This window comes from Corapipo altera, unplaced genomic scaffold, assembly GCF_003945725.1.
Source record: "Corapipo altera isolate COAL_440 unplaced genomic scaffold, ASM394572v1 2b, whole genome shotgun sequence".
Lineage (NCBI taxonomy): Eukaryota > Metazoa > Chordata > Aves > Passeriformes > Pipridae > Corapipo > Corapipo altera.
In genome coordinates, this window is record NW_020884874.1 from 33,681,094 (window position 1) to 33,698,077 (window position 16,984).

At 36.8% G+C, this 16,984-nt stretch overlaps 1 protein-coding gene across 3 annotated transcripts in view; it reads right to left on the bottom strand.

Annotated features, from left to right (window-relative positions):
• Positions 1 to 16,984, bottom strand: part of PDE10A (phosphodiesterase 10A) — a 355,321-nt gene that overhangs the window by 156,308 nt on the left and 182,029 nt on the right. Inside the window, exon 1 of one of the 3 annotated variants that reach the window (XM_027633642.1) lies at positions 15,643 to 15,743. The exons of the other annotated variants lie outside the window; for them this stretch is intronic. Within the exon in view, the coding sequence (XP_027489443.1) occupies positions 15,643 to 15,685 (43 nt within the window). The 5' untranslated portion in view covers positions 15,686 to 15,743. Of the gene's footprint in view, positions 1 to 15,642; positions 15,744 to 16,984 lie in introns of those variants that run through there. 3 annotated transcript variants of the gene reach the window in all.

The following is a 16,984-nucleotide window of genomic DNA, read 5'->3' on the forward strand; positions in this document are numbered from 1 at the left end:
CTAGGGCTTGGTGGAGAGGAGAAAAACAGTAAAATTAAAATTTCAAATAAAAATAAATATCACACATAAATAAATTCTGCAACACTAGAAGAGTGGAAACAGGAAAAAAGCAAAATCCTTGTCTGTGTTTTTAGTAAAGCCTCAGCTATTTCCTTGCCATTCATGATATTTAAATCCAGTTCTACATAAACCTACAGTCTGAAGAACGCTACGGATATGAAACACTTTGCTCTCTGATACTCAGGTGCCTGTAAAGCTCTTTTGCCTTTCCACACACAACTTGCTGTTGAACTCATATCTTTAGTAAGGAAAAGAAAAAAAATATACGTGTGAGGAATACCCTGAATAGCTCTGAAAAATAGGTTTAAGGTCCAAAGAGGTTAAGACTTTCTAAATGGCCAAGAAACTGTATCCTCTTTTCACACACTGGAAAACCTGCAAAGAAACCCCCTCTCACAGAGTCAGCTCAGCTGCCTAGAAACTTAGTGGCAGGCCAGTCTTTGCCTTTTTAAGCTACAACAAAGGAAACGATTGAGGAAGCATTAAACCCTAAGTGCACCATAAAAGGCATCTACCAGAAAACTAGCTGCTATTCACAATAAAGAACGTGCCTTATTTAAACAATAACAAACCACCACAGTCCCTATATCCTCTTAACATAGAGAGAAAAAGAATGTATTGCAAGAAATATGAACAAAAGTTGGTATTTCAGCTCCTCAGAAGCAGGCAGAATTTCTTTCATAAACTTAGTAGGTGGGACCATATCTTCTCAATGGAAAAATATGAACTGATGTGTCATAATCTATTTATGCTTTGTTGGTATTTTTTAAATCTTCAGCCAGAAAATTCCTTATTGCCCCTTCCATTTCTTGGTGTCCCAATTGTTTTTTCAGCTATGTTTATTTTCTGATTGGCAAGGAAACTATGAAATTCTATCTTGGTTTTTTATATGCTTTCTTGCTCTCTTTCCGTTTTCCTCCTATTAAGTCATCCTGTGCACGTTAATCTTTCAAAGTACACTTTGCAATGGAACCAAGAAGCCCTTTATGCTGCCAGCATTAGTCAAGGCAATAAATAGCTGAAAAATGGCTACTAAAAGCAGTCACAGAATTGTAACTGTTAGATATCCATCTCTAATATTTCTCAAAAAGATCATGAGTACCTATAAAACTACCAATCTCATTCATTAGACAGCTGCCTTCTCTTCGTAAAGCTGTCAGCATGGGGGCAACTGTTTCATCTTTCTGAGTAAAGTCTCTTCTGAAATGAAGTTGTGATGGGACAATAAACTAACAAAACAAACAAAACCTACTCTCTTACTGAAGATACTGCATCTACTAAAAGGCTGTGGTAAGAATCAATTAAGAAAGCATATGACAACTTTTGGAAGGAGGAAAGGTCACAGAAAGCTCTCTCACCCTTTCAGCAGGTAGTCCTAATAGGGGAGTCACCAGGAATGCCACCTCTATATTTTAGGAGCATACGAACAGATTAGTTTACATTTATAAAAATACTGTTACCAGCACTTGGTAGTACTCTACTTCCTTCCCTAGCTTCCACTAGCGGTCCACCTTCTACATGTATGATACACAGGAATTTTCCTTACGTATTGTACCTTTGTCAAGAAAAATATATTCATCATAAACCTAAATCTAAATCATAAATCTAAATCTAAACTATGGTTTAGATAATCTAATAAAAATCTAAATCCAAACCCTTCGTCAGAGGAAAGAAGCAGGTGACTAAGTGAAACCGCAACAGTTCTAGCAGTTTACAGTTTAACAACAGCATTTAAAAGCATTATTTCCCTTCCTCCTTTGGTCCATTAAATCAGTCAGATGAAGGGTTATGTCATTCATCCAGCACAGTAGTCCACTTCAAAATGCCACAGCGCTGAAAAACAGTGCTGTCTACATGCAATTATGTGAATACCAAAAGAAAAGTTGTAGAATGGTAAACCAACTTACAATCACAGTGTAGACTTCAATCTCTCAACCAATACCAACAGCACTTTTTCCTCATCAGAGCCTCAGAAACAGCAACTACCATTTATTTTCATAAAGCCTGTTGCTTTTCAAAGATGTCACAAGCCCATCAGTTGAGTCAAAGAAAGGGATGTCTGAAAATTCAAGCCAAAGATAGCAAGTGCCTGTGTATGAACTACTGTCATGGGCTGAGTTTAAAGGGTAAAGGGACTTAAATATGCTGCAAAGTAGATATCCATTTCCTGAAATGCAGCAACTTCTTGCTTTCCTTTTCCAATTGAGAAAAGCTCAGTTACGTACAATGAACTAAAACATACTCAGATGCCAAATATTCTTGTTCAGGCAATGCTCTTCAAAACCTGGAATTAAGTTAATGGAATTAATTATTCTTATATCCAAATCATTATCCCAGCAGCTTTTTAGCGTGTATGTTAGGGAGCTTTGCATCCACAAGTGTCCCCCCAAAAAAATTACATTGACAGACTTTTAGTTCTGAACATTGCACAGCTGGCTAGAAGACAAGCAGGGAGTTGCCTGTCTGCAGCATCCGATCAGAACCATCTCTACGCTTTAACATTCCAACCGCTACAGGACCAACATTGTCGTTAACAACTCACTTTTAATACTTGCCACAAACACTGTAGAAATGAAAAGTCTGTTTCAAGTCCAAAATGCAACTTACAATTCAGAAATGCACCTTTAGTGTATTTCACAGCTGGTGCCACTTTCTACAATAGCTATTTAATATTCTGTTTTATTAAAAAGTTCCACAAAAATATCACAACCCTTTCATAAGCAAAATATGAGTCACCATCTCCACATCCCCAAGCTTCAGGCCACCAGAGAAAAAGATCTTATTTTTTATCACAGAGGAGTTAGTAAAGGAAATCTGGCTTTCATTTTCTGTCAGACATACACATAAGGAGAAATCAGCAGCAGAGCTGTGTGGAAGTTTCATTAGAAAACCCATCATGGTTTGCAACTCCCTCCTTTCCCTTGATTTCCATTTTTTTAATAAACACAAAATGCAGGTCATGCCCTTGAACTTCTGTCAATGTATGATTTTACACAAAGGCCATGTGAAAAACTCAGGAATTAATATGAATTAAATGACCAGAGAAACCAAATAGGATGATAGCTGTTTCAAATGTTAGTAGGAACTGAGTACGCCAATGTGTGAAAAAAGAAAAAACTTCGACCAGTTTAGCATACCTTATTCACTAATTCAGACCACCTAGATAGTATTCTTCCAAGTTCATTTTCCTGAAATCTGAAGCTAAACCAGTCTTCGTTTAATTCGCAAAGTTTAAAGACACATCACTCCTCTTAAAAGAATAAAGGTCTATATGGCAAAAAATAAATAAATATCTATGTACAGTTTTCAATTGTAGATCCAGCTCCTGTCTAGAGAGTTTTATTGGGATTTGAGTTGCAAATTCATCTTTGGCCTGGGAAAACTACAGCCACAAAATGACCATAAACAGAATAAGTATCTTCCAGCTGTTACAAAAACATGCTTTGCTTTACTTTACAAAATAATTTTATCCTTCTGTTTTTAAACTATTTGCAGAAGTTTTCTTCAGCAAGATTTATGCAGAGTTAAGCATATAAAAAAGCGATCATTGAATCTTCTGTGCTTTGGCATACAGAAAGAACAACTGTCCGTCTAGCTGCTGTTCTCTTCCTGTCAAAGCAGACGCGAGGTTCAGCCCATGGCTTTCAAACTTCCTTGAGATCATGAGCTAGGAAACAGCACAAAGGATTACCCGTAACACAATTACATAATATAATTACTGTTATTTTTAATAATACAGAGCCATCAAAGTACCATTATGACCAAGACAGAGGGGAACCTTTGCGAGTAGTCTTTTTTGCTTCCATATCTGCACACATAAGTAACTGGCAGAGTGCCTAAAAAGTTCTACAGAACTTACCACAACAATATCATGCAGGTCTGGTTGAAGTCTAAAAACAACTTGGTGATCAAATTGTTTGTAGACAGGAAGGACTTTTTGGCTTCATATTTTTTTTATTGGCTGTATACTTTCCCACCCCCTATGCCACCAATGCCTTAAATACAGAAAAAAAATCAACTAAAGTTACTAAACATCAAACCTCTCGTCTACTCCCCTGCTATGATCCCCACTGAGTCCAAGGCTATACAAGAATAACTAAGGGAAGGCTCTTTCCTTGGAGCGTTTCTGAAGATTTTTCTGGTCAAAAATTTGTTACACATCATTAGTCACTCTACAAATTATCACTACAGCAAATTTTTGCGTGCCATATGCTAACAACTGTGACCAGATAATAACATCTGGGCACCCCAAGCATTCAAACCAACCACTTGTATAACATGGAACTCATGTTTTTTCCATACTTTGCCATAACTTACTTTTTCTGAAGTCACCACAGGTCAAAAAATTAGCAACAGAGTCACTGTGTTCCATTGGTCAAAATATAATATTCAGTTGTAGACACTGAAAATTCCTCAAGTGATGAATTTTAATGTGTTTCTACTTCAGATTAAATGAGGTATTAGACAAAATGGTTAAAATAACATATAGGAAAGTAAACCAATTTGGCTTAAACATATGGTTGCAGTCTACAGGATCAAAGTGTTTCAACTTAATCTATTTTAGTTTCCAAGACAGACTGAGAGGAAACAATGTATCTTCATCAGAAAATATATTCCTGACAGGACTAATACACATTAGATAAATCCTGACAGGAGTACTATGCATTAGATAAATATTTAGACTATCTGAAGAATTTATCTATCAAGTCCACCCAGCTTTATGCACCTAGGCCCTCTTGTTGTATCGATTGTGTTGATCCCCTGTTTTAGCATAGTCTGCAGAGAAAGAGACTAGAAGTTTTGTTGAAATCTGATTTAGTTGCACCATATTTTAAAATATTTTGTAAAAATACTCTTCATGAATAAAAACTTCCAATACTTCTTTGAGGGACTGATGTCAGGAAATCATATTCATAAAGCACAAACAATCCATTACAACAGAACGATCAAATGATAAAGATAATGATCAAGGAGTAAATATCATGGCAACAGAAATCAATGACAAATCTCACATTAAACAAAGAGGACCTGCGATTTTGTTCTGTTTCCAGGAAACACAAATGCATTACATCAGTTGAGATGCACTTCCCATCATGATGACTTGATTGCAGAGTCCCTTGGTAAATTACACTTGAGAAGGAAAAAGCTACTGAAAACATCACTGACCTCTCCTGCAGAAGCTATGTATCTCTGCCTTGTGCATAACACATTAAAAATTTCAGGAATCCAGAGAAATTAGAGCCATCATTAACAGAACCTTAATGCTACCAAGAGAACTAATAAAGATTCAAGAATAACAAAAACCCAACAGATCTTTAGAAGGTCAAAAGAAACAAGACATGCAATTGCCTTACTGGCTTTTCAGCTACAAAATTTGCCCCTACGAATAGATTTTGACCCTATGATTAATTGTAATCAAATTTGACCATACCATACATGCATCAGATGTGAATTCACAAAAACCAGCATCTAGGAAGACCACACAGGCCTGAACAACAAGCTGCAAAAAAAGAACAGAAGCTCTGCCCATCTTATGCAATAGCAGACATTCTAGGCAGCAAGCAATGGGTGGAGGAAGCAAGGAGAAAAGAAAAAGCACCAGGAACATCCAGACTTCAGATCTAATGCCCACTGAATTGATTGAGGTTTAGGGGTTATTGGTCTTTGTCTTACTTTATTTGAATTGAGCAGGCACAGAGTTGAGCTGATTCACAGTGTTTCAGCAGAAAAACCATGTAAGCAAAGTAGCTAAAATATGAAAACATACAAAGTAGGAGAACAGCACTTTGGGTGGTACCCAAATTATGCACTGCTCCAAAAAAAAGCATTATGTCAGTAAGATGACAGTATTTGTATTACAGCATTTTACCAAAATAACTCAAAAATACATAGATTTGGGGGTTTTTTTCAGAACAGGATCATTACCAAAGTGTGTGATAGAAATAAACTGCTAAAAACTAACTAAATAAATCCAAAGTCTGAATTCAAAAGTTTCACTAAACTGCACATCAGCTGATCAGTTGGTAAAACTGAAGGACTAAACCTTCACATGCAGATTTTGACTGCCAAACAATATAAAAGACACCAATAAATAAAGGACCACATAAAATGTCCAGCAGTACAAGACAGGAAGTGACCATTATCCGTGCTTCTCCATGTTATTGAAAAAGTGCATGCTGGATAGCAACATGGTAACATATCAATAACCATCATCTAGACTTTACAGTCATTGTATGATTTTAAATGTGCTTATCTGTTTCGCCTTATTTTCACCCTTTACTCCTCCCAAACTCCAATAACTATCCTGAAGTTCAAGAGCTCTGAAACAGTTTCACAAAGATCTCCCAGCTGATGCAAAGATGGCGGTTTGAGTTATGAAAACATCTACAAAAAACATTACATTACTAACTGCAGTTCTCTCAGTACAGCTCAATACTTCACTCTTTAAGCAACACCACTGACTGTAGCACTATTAGTTGTGGTCAGACCATACTAATAAATATATAGGAGGATGAATGTATGTTCTGAAACTAAAAGCAAATTCATAGCAAAAGGTGAAGTAAAACTGCTGCAAATTCTAATGCTGGAGATCAATAAATGAGGCAGAAAATGGTAAGTGGCCAGAAAACTATGAATTGCAAATACAGTCTAGAAGCATCTGAAGGACATCCTCTAGTTTGTCTTCTCTTTCCTTTCTTTTTCTCCCCTAGTCTTATTGATGCTGGTGAGGTAAACTTATCATCTTCATTGTTCTTACCATTTCTCAACAAATATAATGTTATTTGCTAAAACAGTAATTCTTCCTTCAATTAAAATGCATCTTAGAAAAGCAGCAGCAGCAGCAGAAGTAGGTCTAATAAAACTAATGCTTACTTTACACTTCATGCTTTTAATGCAAGAACATTTAAAGTGGTCTCAATTTTGGCCTTGAAGAGAACAATGCACTATTATGTTTTTCAACCAAAGCTTCCAGATCCCCAGTGCCTGGGATCTGTTTACAGAAAAAGACACACACAAAAACAAATAAAGTCACAGGAAGCTACAGCAACATTCTTCTTGGATCATTAAAGCAATGTTATCTCGCAGAAAGATCCCCAGATTAGAAGCCAAGTGGTGAATTCTCATTGTGGCTTTGCCATTTTTCTACTTTGTAGCCACTCATCTACTTTGATAGGGTTTCCCCAACTGCTTGGAAAGACAGTGTGCTGTTTAAGTTTTGATAATCTCCTGGTTTAGAAAACTTCCAGGTTTGTTTTGAGAATTAGTTTGTGTTCACTCAGTGCTTGGGGCAGGGGATGGGTAGAGATGATGAATATAATTATTTCAGGTTATCTCCAATCACTGACATAGAGAAAACTAGTGAATATTCTTGTACTTCTTCCTAATCCCTTTCCTTTTGCATTCTTCAGTTATATGCAAGTGACAAGAGACTATTACTGTCCCTAGCACAGAAAAGGATAAAAGCTATTAAAGAGAGTCCAAAGGAGGACTATGAATATCATGAAGGGCCTTGAGGGGAAGGCATATGAGGAGCAACTGAGGTCACTTGGTCTGTTCAGCCTGGAGAAGAGGAGACTGAGGGGAGACCTCATTGCAGTCTACAACTTCCTCGTGAGAGGGAGAGGAGGGGCAGGCACTGTTCTCTTCTCTGTAGTAACCAGAGATGGGACCCAGGGCAATGGTACGAAGCTGAGTCAGGGGAAGTTTAATTTAGATAATAGGAAAAAGTTTTTCACCCAGAGAGTGGTTGGGCACTGGAACAGGCTCCCCAGGGCAATGGTCACAGCACCAAGCCTGGCAGAATTCACAAAGGATTTGGACAATGCTCTCAGGCACATGGTGTGACTCTTAGGGATGTTTCTGCGCAGGTCCAGGAGTTGGACTTGATCATCTTGTGGGTGCCTTCTAATTCAGGCTATTCTGTGATTCTATGAAAAAAAAATGTATTTCATACTCATAAAACTTTTATGCAACTACCACCAGTAGAAAAGCCCAAAAGACAGCTATCAGTTCCATCTTTGTGAAAGGTCTTCACTATAGAATTAGAAGGATTTGGGGTTTGCTACAAAGAAAAGAAGATAACAAGTAATACTTCCTGTCTACGTCATGCACATTGTGGGCTGGGTGAAATACTGGGCAAGAGAAGTAAAAGTCTTGTGGGGAAAAAAAACCAAACACCAAAACAAAAAACCCTGAGCGTACAAGTAGAGACCCTCATAAAGCTGACTTCCAAGATAGCAAAATTTATATTACATAAATCATGCTATATCCCCATCTTCCATGTTAAATAACATGTTTTAAACATGCACTCTCAACTCACAAATGTGCCTGCAAAAGGGAGGAGTACTCATGTATAGAAAGAGCAGCCTTAAGGAGGAAGAATTAGACCATTTATTTAAACAGGAGGGTTAGTTTATGTGAACTTCAAGTGACCATGAAACTATGGCGTAAGTGTACCAAGCACAGCCAAGTTGATCTAAGAGGAGCTGCTGATGAAAGGGGGGATTTATCCTCTCATCAGCTCCCAGCAATAGGCTGACGTGTCAACAGGCTTCCCATCAGCACTGGTGAACCTTTGACTACACAAAATCAACTTCCTGAACTTATTCAGGAAGTTAACTAACAGAAAACTTACTCTACTCAACAGGAACCTACCATATCTCAGCTTCCTAAAACAGCTTGCTTTGGAGTCAGATACTTTCCAGCATTGACAGGGGATGAAGAAGCAGGTTTAAGTTTATGTCCTCATTGCTCTTAACAGCCTCTTGTAATCTGCTTCTAGAGATCACCAGCACATGAGTAGGACCCAAGGTCATCTTTGTGTTTCTTCATCCATCACAGCAGCCTACAGCTCAGTAAGCTAGCAGACATTCACCTTTGCATGTATCGCAAGTTAGGAAGCCAATGTGCTTGAGCCTTTTTTCTGCTACCGCTGCTGAGTTGGTAGTGACTTCCAGCAGAGAAGCATAGGTTAGGTACCTCAGCTGGCACTAGTAGAATTGCCAAAGCTCATCTCTGATGGCTAAAACCTATCAAAATTATATTCGTATACGCCAATATAAAAGTATTTTAAGAGACTTTAAAACCAGTTTGTCCACTGAGTTTTAAGTTCCAAAATGAAGTTCAGAGCAGGACATTTCTATATTTAAACAAAACTTAAGCCTTACCAATTTATGTTGTAGCAAGAAAATTTAAAAATTCCAATATTGCTCAATATAACTGTGTAACTGTTCTCATGTTCTCTTTTCAATTTTGATATATATAGCAGATTTCAACTTCCTTACAATTCCTCCCTTCAGCTCCATAAACAGCAAAATTGTGAAACAAGAAAAACAAAAGCCTCCTTTTTACAAGCACTTAAGAAAAAAGTCCTTCTCGGCACAGCAGAACAGCTAGTTGCTTTGATTCAAACACAAGTTGTTATAATGAGATGTTGCAAAGCGCTAAGAGAGTAGTTCAACATTTTTTTAAAAAGGTACAGACAGCTGAATGAACAAAAACAAACAAAAAATTAGCCTTGCAGTCAAATCAGAGGGTAACACCTGCAACATCATCTTGTAAACAAGCACCAAGGCTTGTCATGAAAAGCAAGAGGTCACATCAGCAAACTAACCAACCACAGTGATGGTTGCTATAGTCACAACGTATCCACGGATAGATCCATCCAAGGAAACTCATGTTAAGAGACAGAGAAAAGGCATGTGTAGCCAAATTACACTTTAATAAACTGTTAGAAAAAAAGCAGGAACAAGGTGGATAAGTTATTAAACTACAACTAAGCATTAAAAAAAGAAAAAAGAAAAAAGAAAAAACACATAGGGTAGAACAGTAAACTTTCAGTGACCTTAAAAAATAGTAAAAGACACTGTCAGCTGGCATAAACAAGAGATTGTCAAATAGCAGTTGGCTGATCCATGAATATTAAGCTATAAAAAGTTAAGAAATAAATTAAAACGTTATCTGTAATTACCTTCATCAAGTTTATAACATTCACCAGGCACCACTTATGTTGTTGTTAAAGAGGAAAAAGTTATAGTTAAGTAGAAACAAAACATTTGTGACATTAAAAAGTAACACAAAAATGGTCATCTTATATCTTACACTTCAGTGAAATCTTATACTTCACTGAAGAGATTTCCCACAAATTTAATGATTTGCTGGGAGATATTTACATATCACGCCTTTCATCTACCCCAAAGGAAACTTCTCATAGTTTATAAATAGCTTTCACTATAAGGATGAACATTTTCTTCTGCTGTAATTGCATTCTTTTGAGTAAAAAAATGTTATCTTCTCTTACCATTACAATCTTCTCCCTTTTCTGTTTCTGATTTTTACCCCTTCAGTACTACTGTCATGGATGGATATGTCTCCATCATTTTTCATTAACTTAAGATATGTGATATCATCACACACACTTCATTCATCCTTGTCAACTGACAAACTTTATGTCTTCTTGTTCCCCTGTGAACATTCATTTACACATTTTAGCCACAACTTTCAAAAATTCTTTTAAAGCAGCAAGTTGAGGAGACAAAGACCTTAGATATAAATAATTGCACTGGGTCGGGCAGCAAGCCATGTCCTCCAACAATGGTCCCTTATTCACTGGATGCATCTTTCATTCAGGATTTTGTAGAGCTTGTGGTTCATTCTCTAGGAGAACTTGGTCTGTAGAAAAAAAGTCTGCAGAAACAAGGTCTGCCTACTGCCACAAACAGTTTAGACTGTTTGGTTCCTCTGCTGGTCCATATGGCTATGTCCTTATACAAGTAATTAAAACAGCCCAGGGCCTGGTCTCTAGCCACAAAGTACAGAGGCATGACACAGCTTGTGTCCGCAAAGCTAAACTCTCCTCCTTTCTCCGGGTCAGAAGAGGAAAGTACAGCACTGCCCTTTGGGAACAGTCCCCCTTTGCTTACTCCCAACACACATGCAGACAGTTAGGCATCAGCCTAAACTACACCAAGGAGCACTCTCAAAATTAAGTAGAATGGACAGGTCTAAAGCTCAAGCCCACGTTCTCTCTGTGCTTAGCTCAAAAAGTATAAGCATTGCTTATCACTCCAAAAAAAATCCAAAAAAGATTTGAAACAACCATGCAAACTACAAGCAAATTCATACCCACAAAAAAGTCTATTAAAGTTCCTACAACACACAAAATGATCCAGTTCTTTCTACCACCACAAGAGCTAAGCCAAAAGTTGTATGAGGAATGCACTGTTCTATAGACGTTGGAAACTGCAGGTCATCCGCACTCTCTGATGTCTTCAAAGAACTTCTCAAAAGGCATCTCTTATCCCAAGACCTTCTTGCGTTCAGAATCATGAGCTGAAGGCTAAAGAACTACATTTAAGACTCAAGATGCATGAAAGAGCAGCTTTCCGAGGGTAATTGTCTCAGGAGTCTTTACTGGTGAAAACTGAAGACACAGGAACAGTGAGACACATCCACACAAAAGCAATTTGCTTTCACGAATGAGGCACAGGAGCCTAACACAATGAAACCTGAGCATACTAGCTAAGGCAGGGCCTGTTTTGAGAACAGATGATTTCAGTTTCCTGTTACATCAAACAGTAACTTTCATCAGTCTTACGTGTGCTTAAAAAAAAGCAAGCAAAAAATTTCTACTGACATCACACTTAGGGTTGGGCAGACAGTGGCAGATTAGGAAATACAATGACTCACCACAAATACAGAACACACAGTGAGCATTTTCAAACTACCATGCAAAATTTCATCTTACCTAAAAAAACCAGACAATATCGCTGAAGTGAGCTAGACCAGAAGAAGAGCAACAGCACCATAGTGCCTTCACTCAACAAAAGCAGCCAGGTAAAATAAAAACACTGTAAAAAGAACAGGCTAAGACACCAACCCACTGCTGGAAGAAACGAAATCAAAACAATTCAGCAATCAGGAAGAAAACATCAGCTAAAATAAGCTGATGGGTGGACAAGGAGGAAATTATATTAAGTTGAAATTACAGATACAACTGAAAGAGAGAAAGCCACACAAAGAAAGGATAACTGACTGAGCTGTGTTCCAAAAAAGAATTCACTCTAGAAAAGTTGTCAAGGTATCTGTATATGCATGAAAGACATCAAAAATGTAGACACAAAAAACCCAGTGTAAGTGAAAGAGTGAGTTGTCATAAACTTAACTGCTATGTGTTAGGGAAAAAAAGAGCATTAGTAAAATACTGAGACTTTTTTTTTTTTTCTTTAGACTAAGTCAAAGACCATTAGAAGAGAGGGTAATAGCTTTATCCAGTTTGGAAGCAAATAAAATAAGGTACTATGGAAGAAATATAATGGGGATATAAAAACTAGGCAGTGAGGAAAACTACAAAATAATAAAAAGGATGCACATTTAACTCCCATAATTCAGGCTAAGCATTTTATTCTCTGAAGCAGCAGAACACCCTAATGTTGCAGAAATCCTACTAAAATATATATGACAAAGAAAGGGGCATCTTTACTTCCAAAATTTCCCCACAGGGTGAAGCAAAGCAAGCAGTACTATTAAGGTGAGCATAGCAATGCTTGTCAGCAGCTGCAAAAACCTGCTATTCTGGGTACATATGGGTCAGAAGGATTAGAGATGTGAGGTTCCTGTACAAACTTATTAGAATTTCAGATGCAAAAGTTTACTTTTCTTTAGGAAGTATTTGTGGCTTGACATTAGGGGATTTCTTTCTGATGCAAGTGGAAGGGTAAGAGGAAGAACGAATGTTGAAATCATTAACAGCTGAATAAACTTTGTTAGGAGAAGTACAGCTCTGCTGCACGAGAGTTGGTTAATAATGCAGAAATAAGGAATCAGATCAATAAGTGCTAATGAAAGCATTAAATCTTCACAGTTTCCAGAAGGAAGGTGGATTAACTGGTCTCAGACCCTGACAATCTCTTCTTTGGGTCCCAGCATCAAAGAAGGTCAGATTACTACTGCTGCTTCTACATTTAGGTTTTTTTATTATTATTTTAATTAGATACCAATAACATTATTATGGTTTCTCTGGAGACATTAAATAACATCCAAAAGCCTTTTCTTTTAGTATTCTTGAGTCAGAACTTTTCAGAAAGCCTTCAAGTGATACAGTGGCTCCATCTCTAGTCCTTCTGAGCTTTAAGACTTGACATCTCTTAATGACGTCATATTTTATCACTAAAAATCTCACCCAAACTAAAACTTGCTATCAATGTATTTTTCAAAGGAATATGAAATTTATAAAACCAATATTTCTTGTTCTTAATGCCACCTGTGACAAGCTGCTTAAGAACTTGGAGTTAAGAAAGCTTCCTGTGGTAATAAATCACTGAGAAAAAGATACATAAAAAGAACTTTGAAATAAAGGAGTTCTTTTTAAGTATGTAAATGATACACTTTTTTTAAACTAGTTCATACACTTGCCAAGTGGTTTTTTTTAAGAACATAATTAGCATACTTCTATGTTGAAATAAAGCATTCTCAGAGTGCACTAATAGTAAAGATGAATTCATTAATTTACCATAAAAAATTTAGAACTTATTAACAAGATTGTCCTTCTCCCCTGCAAAAAAATCACATCATAAGCATTCTGAAATGTTCATTTGTTAACAAAGTCATGACTATGGATTTGTTATGTGCCTTTTGAAGTCTCATTCGAGTGTGCAACACATCATTACATTGTCTGGCATAGCAGAAGCCAAAGTCTTCAATAAACCTCAGCCAGGCTGGTTCCTCCCACACTAATTATGACAGCTTGACAAAGAGTGGTGAAGAAACTACAGAAATACACCACTTTCTCAAAAGCTTTTAAAAAGGGGACAAGGGGGGCAAGGGAAGCCCACCTCCCTGGACGAAAACCCTGTGTCCTCACCTTGAAACAAATTAGCAAAAAAAAATAGCATCATTTAATAGAAGAGGTCAAAGCTGGGACTTGATTCAACACAGTTGCCAGGTTCAACTGCATCAACTTGTCACATCCCACAAGATAAGAGAGGCTGAGCTGCCAGAGCTTTCAGACAGGAAAGGCAGTAGCACTCTCGGAGCTGTCAATCAGTAGGTGGCACTCTTCAAACCCCAACCCTGGGAAGCCAAGCACCAGCACAAGTAAGGACACTACAGAGCAGGCTGGATCTTAAGCAGAAATACCAGCAAGAAATATTGAACTATTTTAGCCATTATTGACATACACGGGGAATGCAATGACTTCGTTTCAATAATACATACAGCAACCCTTGCATATAACCTCTGAAGTTACGAAGAATTATAATTTTGGGGTGCTATAAATATTTTGGATGAACACTATTGTACACTATTACTGTAACAAAACCAGTACTTTAAGAAATTATCCACTACATCTGCAGAATAATTCGAGTGCAGCCTTGTAGCTAATTAAGTAGATGTAAGTCAAACTCATGACTCAAATTATTTTTTTTAACAAAACAAAGCATCATTATTTACGTTTTATCGCATAAAACAAAGTTGGGCAGTAAATTTGTTACAACAAATGAAATAGATAACCAAATCTTTTGGAATAATATATAAATTGTTATTTCTGTGGTATTTACTAGTGACGATGCAGTTGACACCCTCAAAGATTCAACAGTTTTTAGGACAGGAGTTCAAATCAATACAGGGTATAACAAAAATAAAAATATTGCTCCATAAAAACGTGTCAGGCTTTCCGTTCCTGCAAATAGTGTTATTCATTTAACAATTATACTTTCTTTAAGAAAATTTAAATACAGATTGAAATCAATGCACTTTACTGCTTATTTGATAAAACAGTAAAAGGAAGAGCAGATTTAGTAAAAATGTTTCAGTACAGGTACTTGTAATTGAAACAGCCAGCAGAGGGAGTATAAAAACAATTAAAAAAAACTCAAACAGCCCTTTTCTTTCTATATATTTTTACTTATGATTTTAGCTTCCTTTTAAAATACGATAACAGTGCCAGCAGTGCAAAAATTAGAATATTGTAAAAAAAAAATTGAATTTTAAAGTATTAATGACTTGAAACTAAAATACTTTTTAAAGTAGCATTAAAAATTGAGCTGATACTAGACTCAAATTGAAATATGATTTTAAATACAGGCAAGGTTAACATCAACCAACAAGCTGCATAAGCCATTTCCAAGTTATAAATCCATTCATTCACAGACTCTCATTCTTAATTTTCTGAATCTAAAACCGACTTCATGATTTGAAAATGCTCAGAGAATGTTAGGCATGCTCTAGCTGTATTAGAATACAGCATAAAATCTTAAAACTAAATAAAAGTTACTGTTGCACTGATCTGTATAACAGATGATATAAAAGCAAGTCAGCCAAGTATATGTCCTGGATCATCAGTGGAAATAAACATTTACACGACTGTTTCAAAATCAAGTCACTAAGTCATATATATGCCAAATAAAAACTCATCTTTATGTTTCAGGTTTTCACCATATCCAGCTGGAATGTATGGCTTAAACATGAGCAAAGGGAATAAGGACACAAATGGGGTGAATGGAGCTGCCAGCCTTGTGTTAGAATCATAAATGAGCTGGCATCCTCCTCACACAAGTGGCAGAAAGAAACTATCTCCCAACTCACCTACACTATCCCAGTGTGCATAATCACACTTTCCGCAGTCCATTTTACAGGAGGAGCAATGTTACTGAGTTAACAGTGAAGGTGTTTCCTCCTTTCTCAAGGCTTATGAGTGCTAGGCAACCCCAAGCCATCAGGCAAACACAGGCAGCAGAGCTGAGGAGTCAAAGTGACAGAGAATTAGTTATTTCAAATGTAAACTGCATGTCTTATAGACAACCATTTGCAAAAATACCGGACTTGGACAAACAAGCCCTTCTTCACTGTTACCTGCTTGTGCTTACATGGTTTTCATTCCCTTTCCATGACATTCCTTGCTGTCTGCCCTATATATTTTTCTGTTATCCCACTAAACAGAATGGTAGTGCTGCAGACCAGGATACATGGTATTCCTATATGTTAAAGCAAAATGTGATACTATGAAACACCAGTCCTGATGGCAACCACTGAAAGACACCACTTAACTATATACCACTTAAGTGACAATTTTGCTTTCAATGAACCCAGAGCCAGAATCCACAGGTTGAAAACTTTTTACATCATGATGAAATTTTTTTATATCATCTAAATTTTAAACATGATCTAATTGTACAACCAAACCCTGTCCACCTTTACATAAGGGATTCATCGCTGAAGATCAGCATTTGGCTTAAAACACCCTGACTGCAAAAAATGAATACACATACCAGAAAAAAAATGAGAATCAAGCCAAGATTAACTTTCCCAGTAGTGTAGGTAACAGGAATAATTTTAACTTTATTTAATCTTTAATTGCTATTTTCTTCCAGAACTACAGATCTTACCACATCCATTCTTTCCTAAAGTACTTGTTAATCAGAAAGTCTTAGCATCTGGCATGTGAAGGTACAGGATAAAGTTGCTGCATCTCAAACAAACAAACAGAAAAAAGCCAGAAAAAAAGGTAACTGTATAAAATAACATTATGTTGATAATTTTCTGACAAGTAGAAAGCCATCTTATTGTAAAATATTCATACCTGTCAGTAGACTCATGGCACACTGGTACACAGATGACATATGCTATATGTGCACCTTTAGAGACCTTAAATGTAGAAGGAAGATGTGATGCTCCCCTAAATGTAAGACATTTCCCAGAAACTTGAAATACGGGATATCTGGTAACTTGCAGTATCCTAAATATGATAGAACTCCACTGGACTATTGATCCAGGATATTCGATACTAAAAGTTTCTTAAAACACCATGTTATGTACCAAGATTTTAAACAGTTAAGAAAAACAATTCATACCACAAAAAGTTCATATAAGCTTCCGCAGTCCAGTGCTTCGTTGGGAATATTGAAAACTAAATGACACAGATATGGCG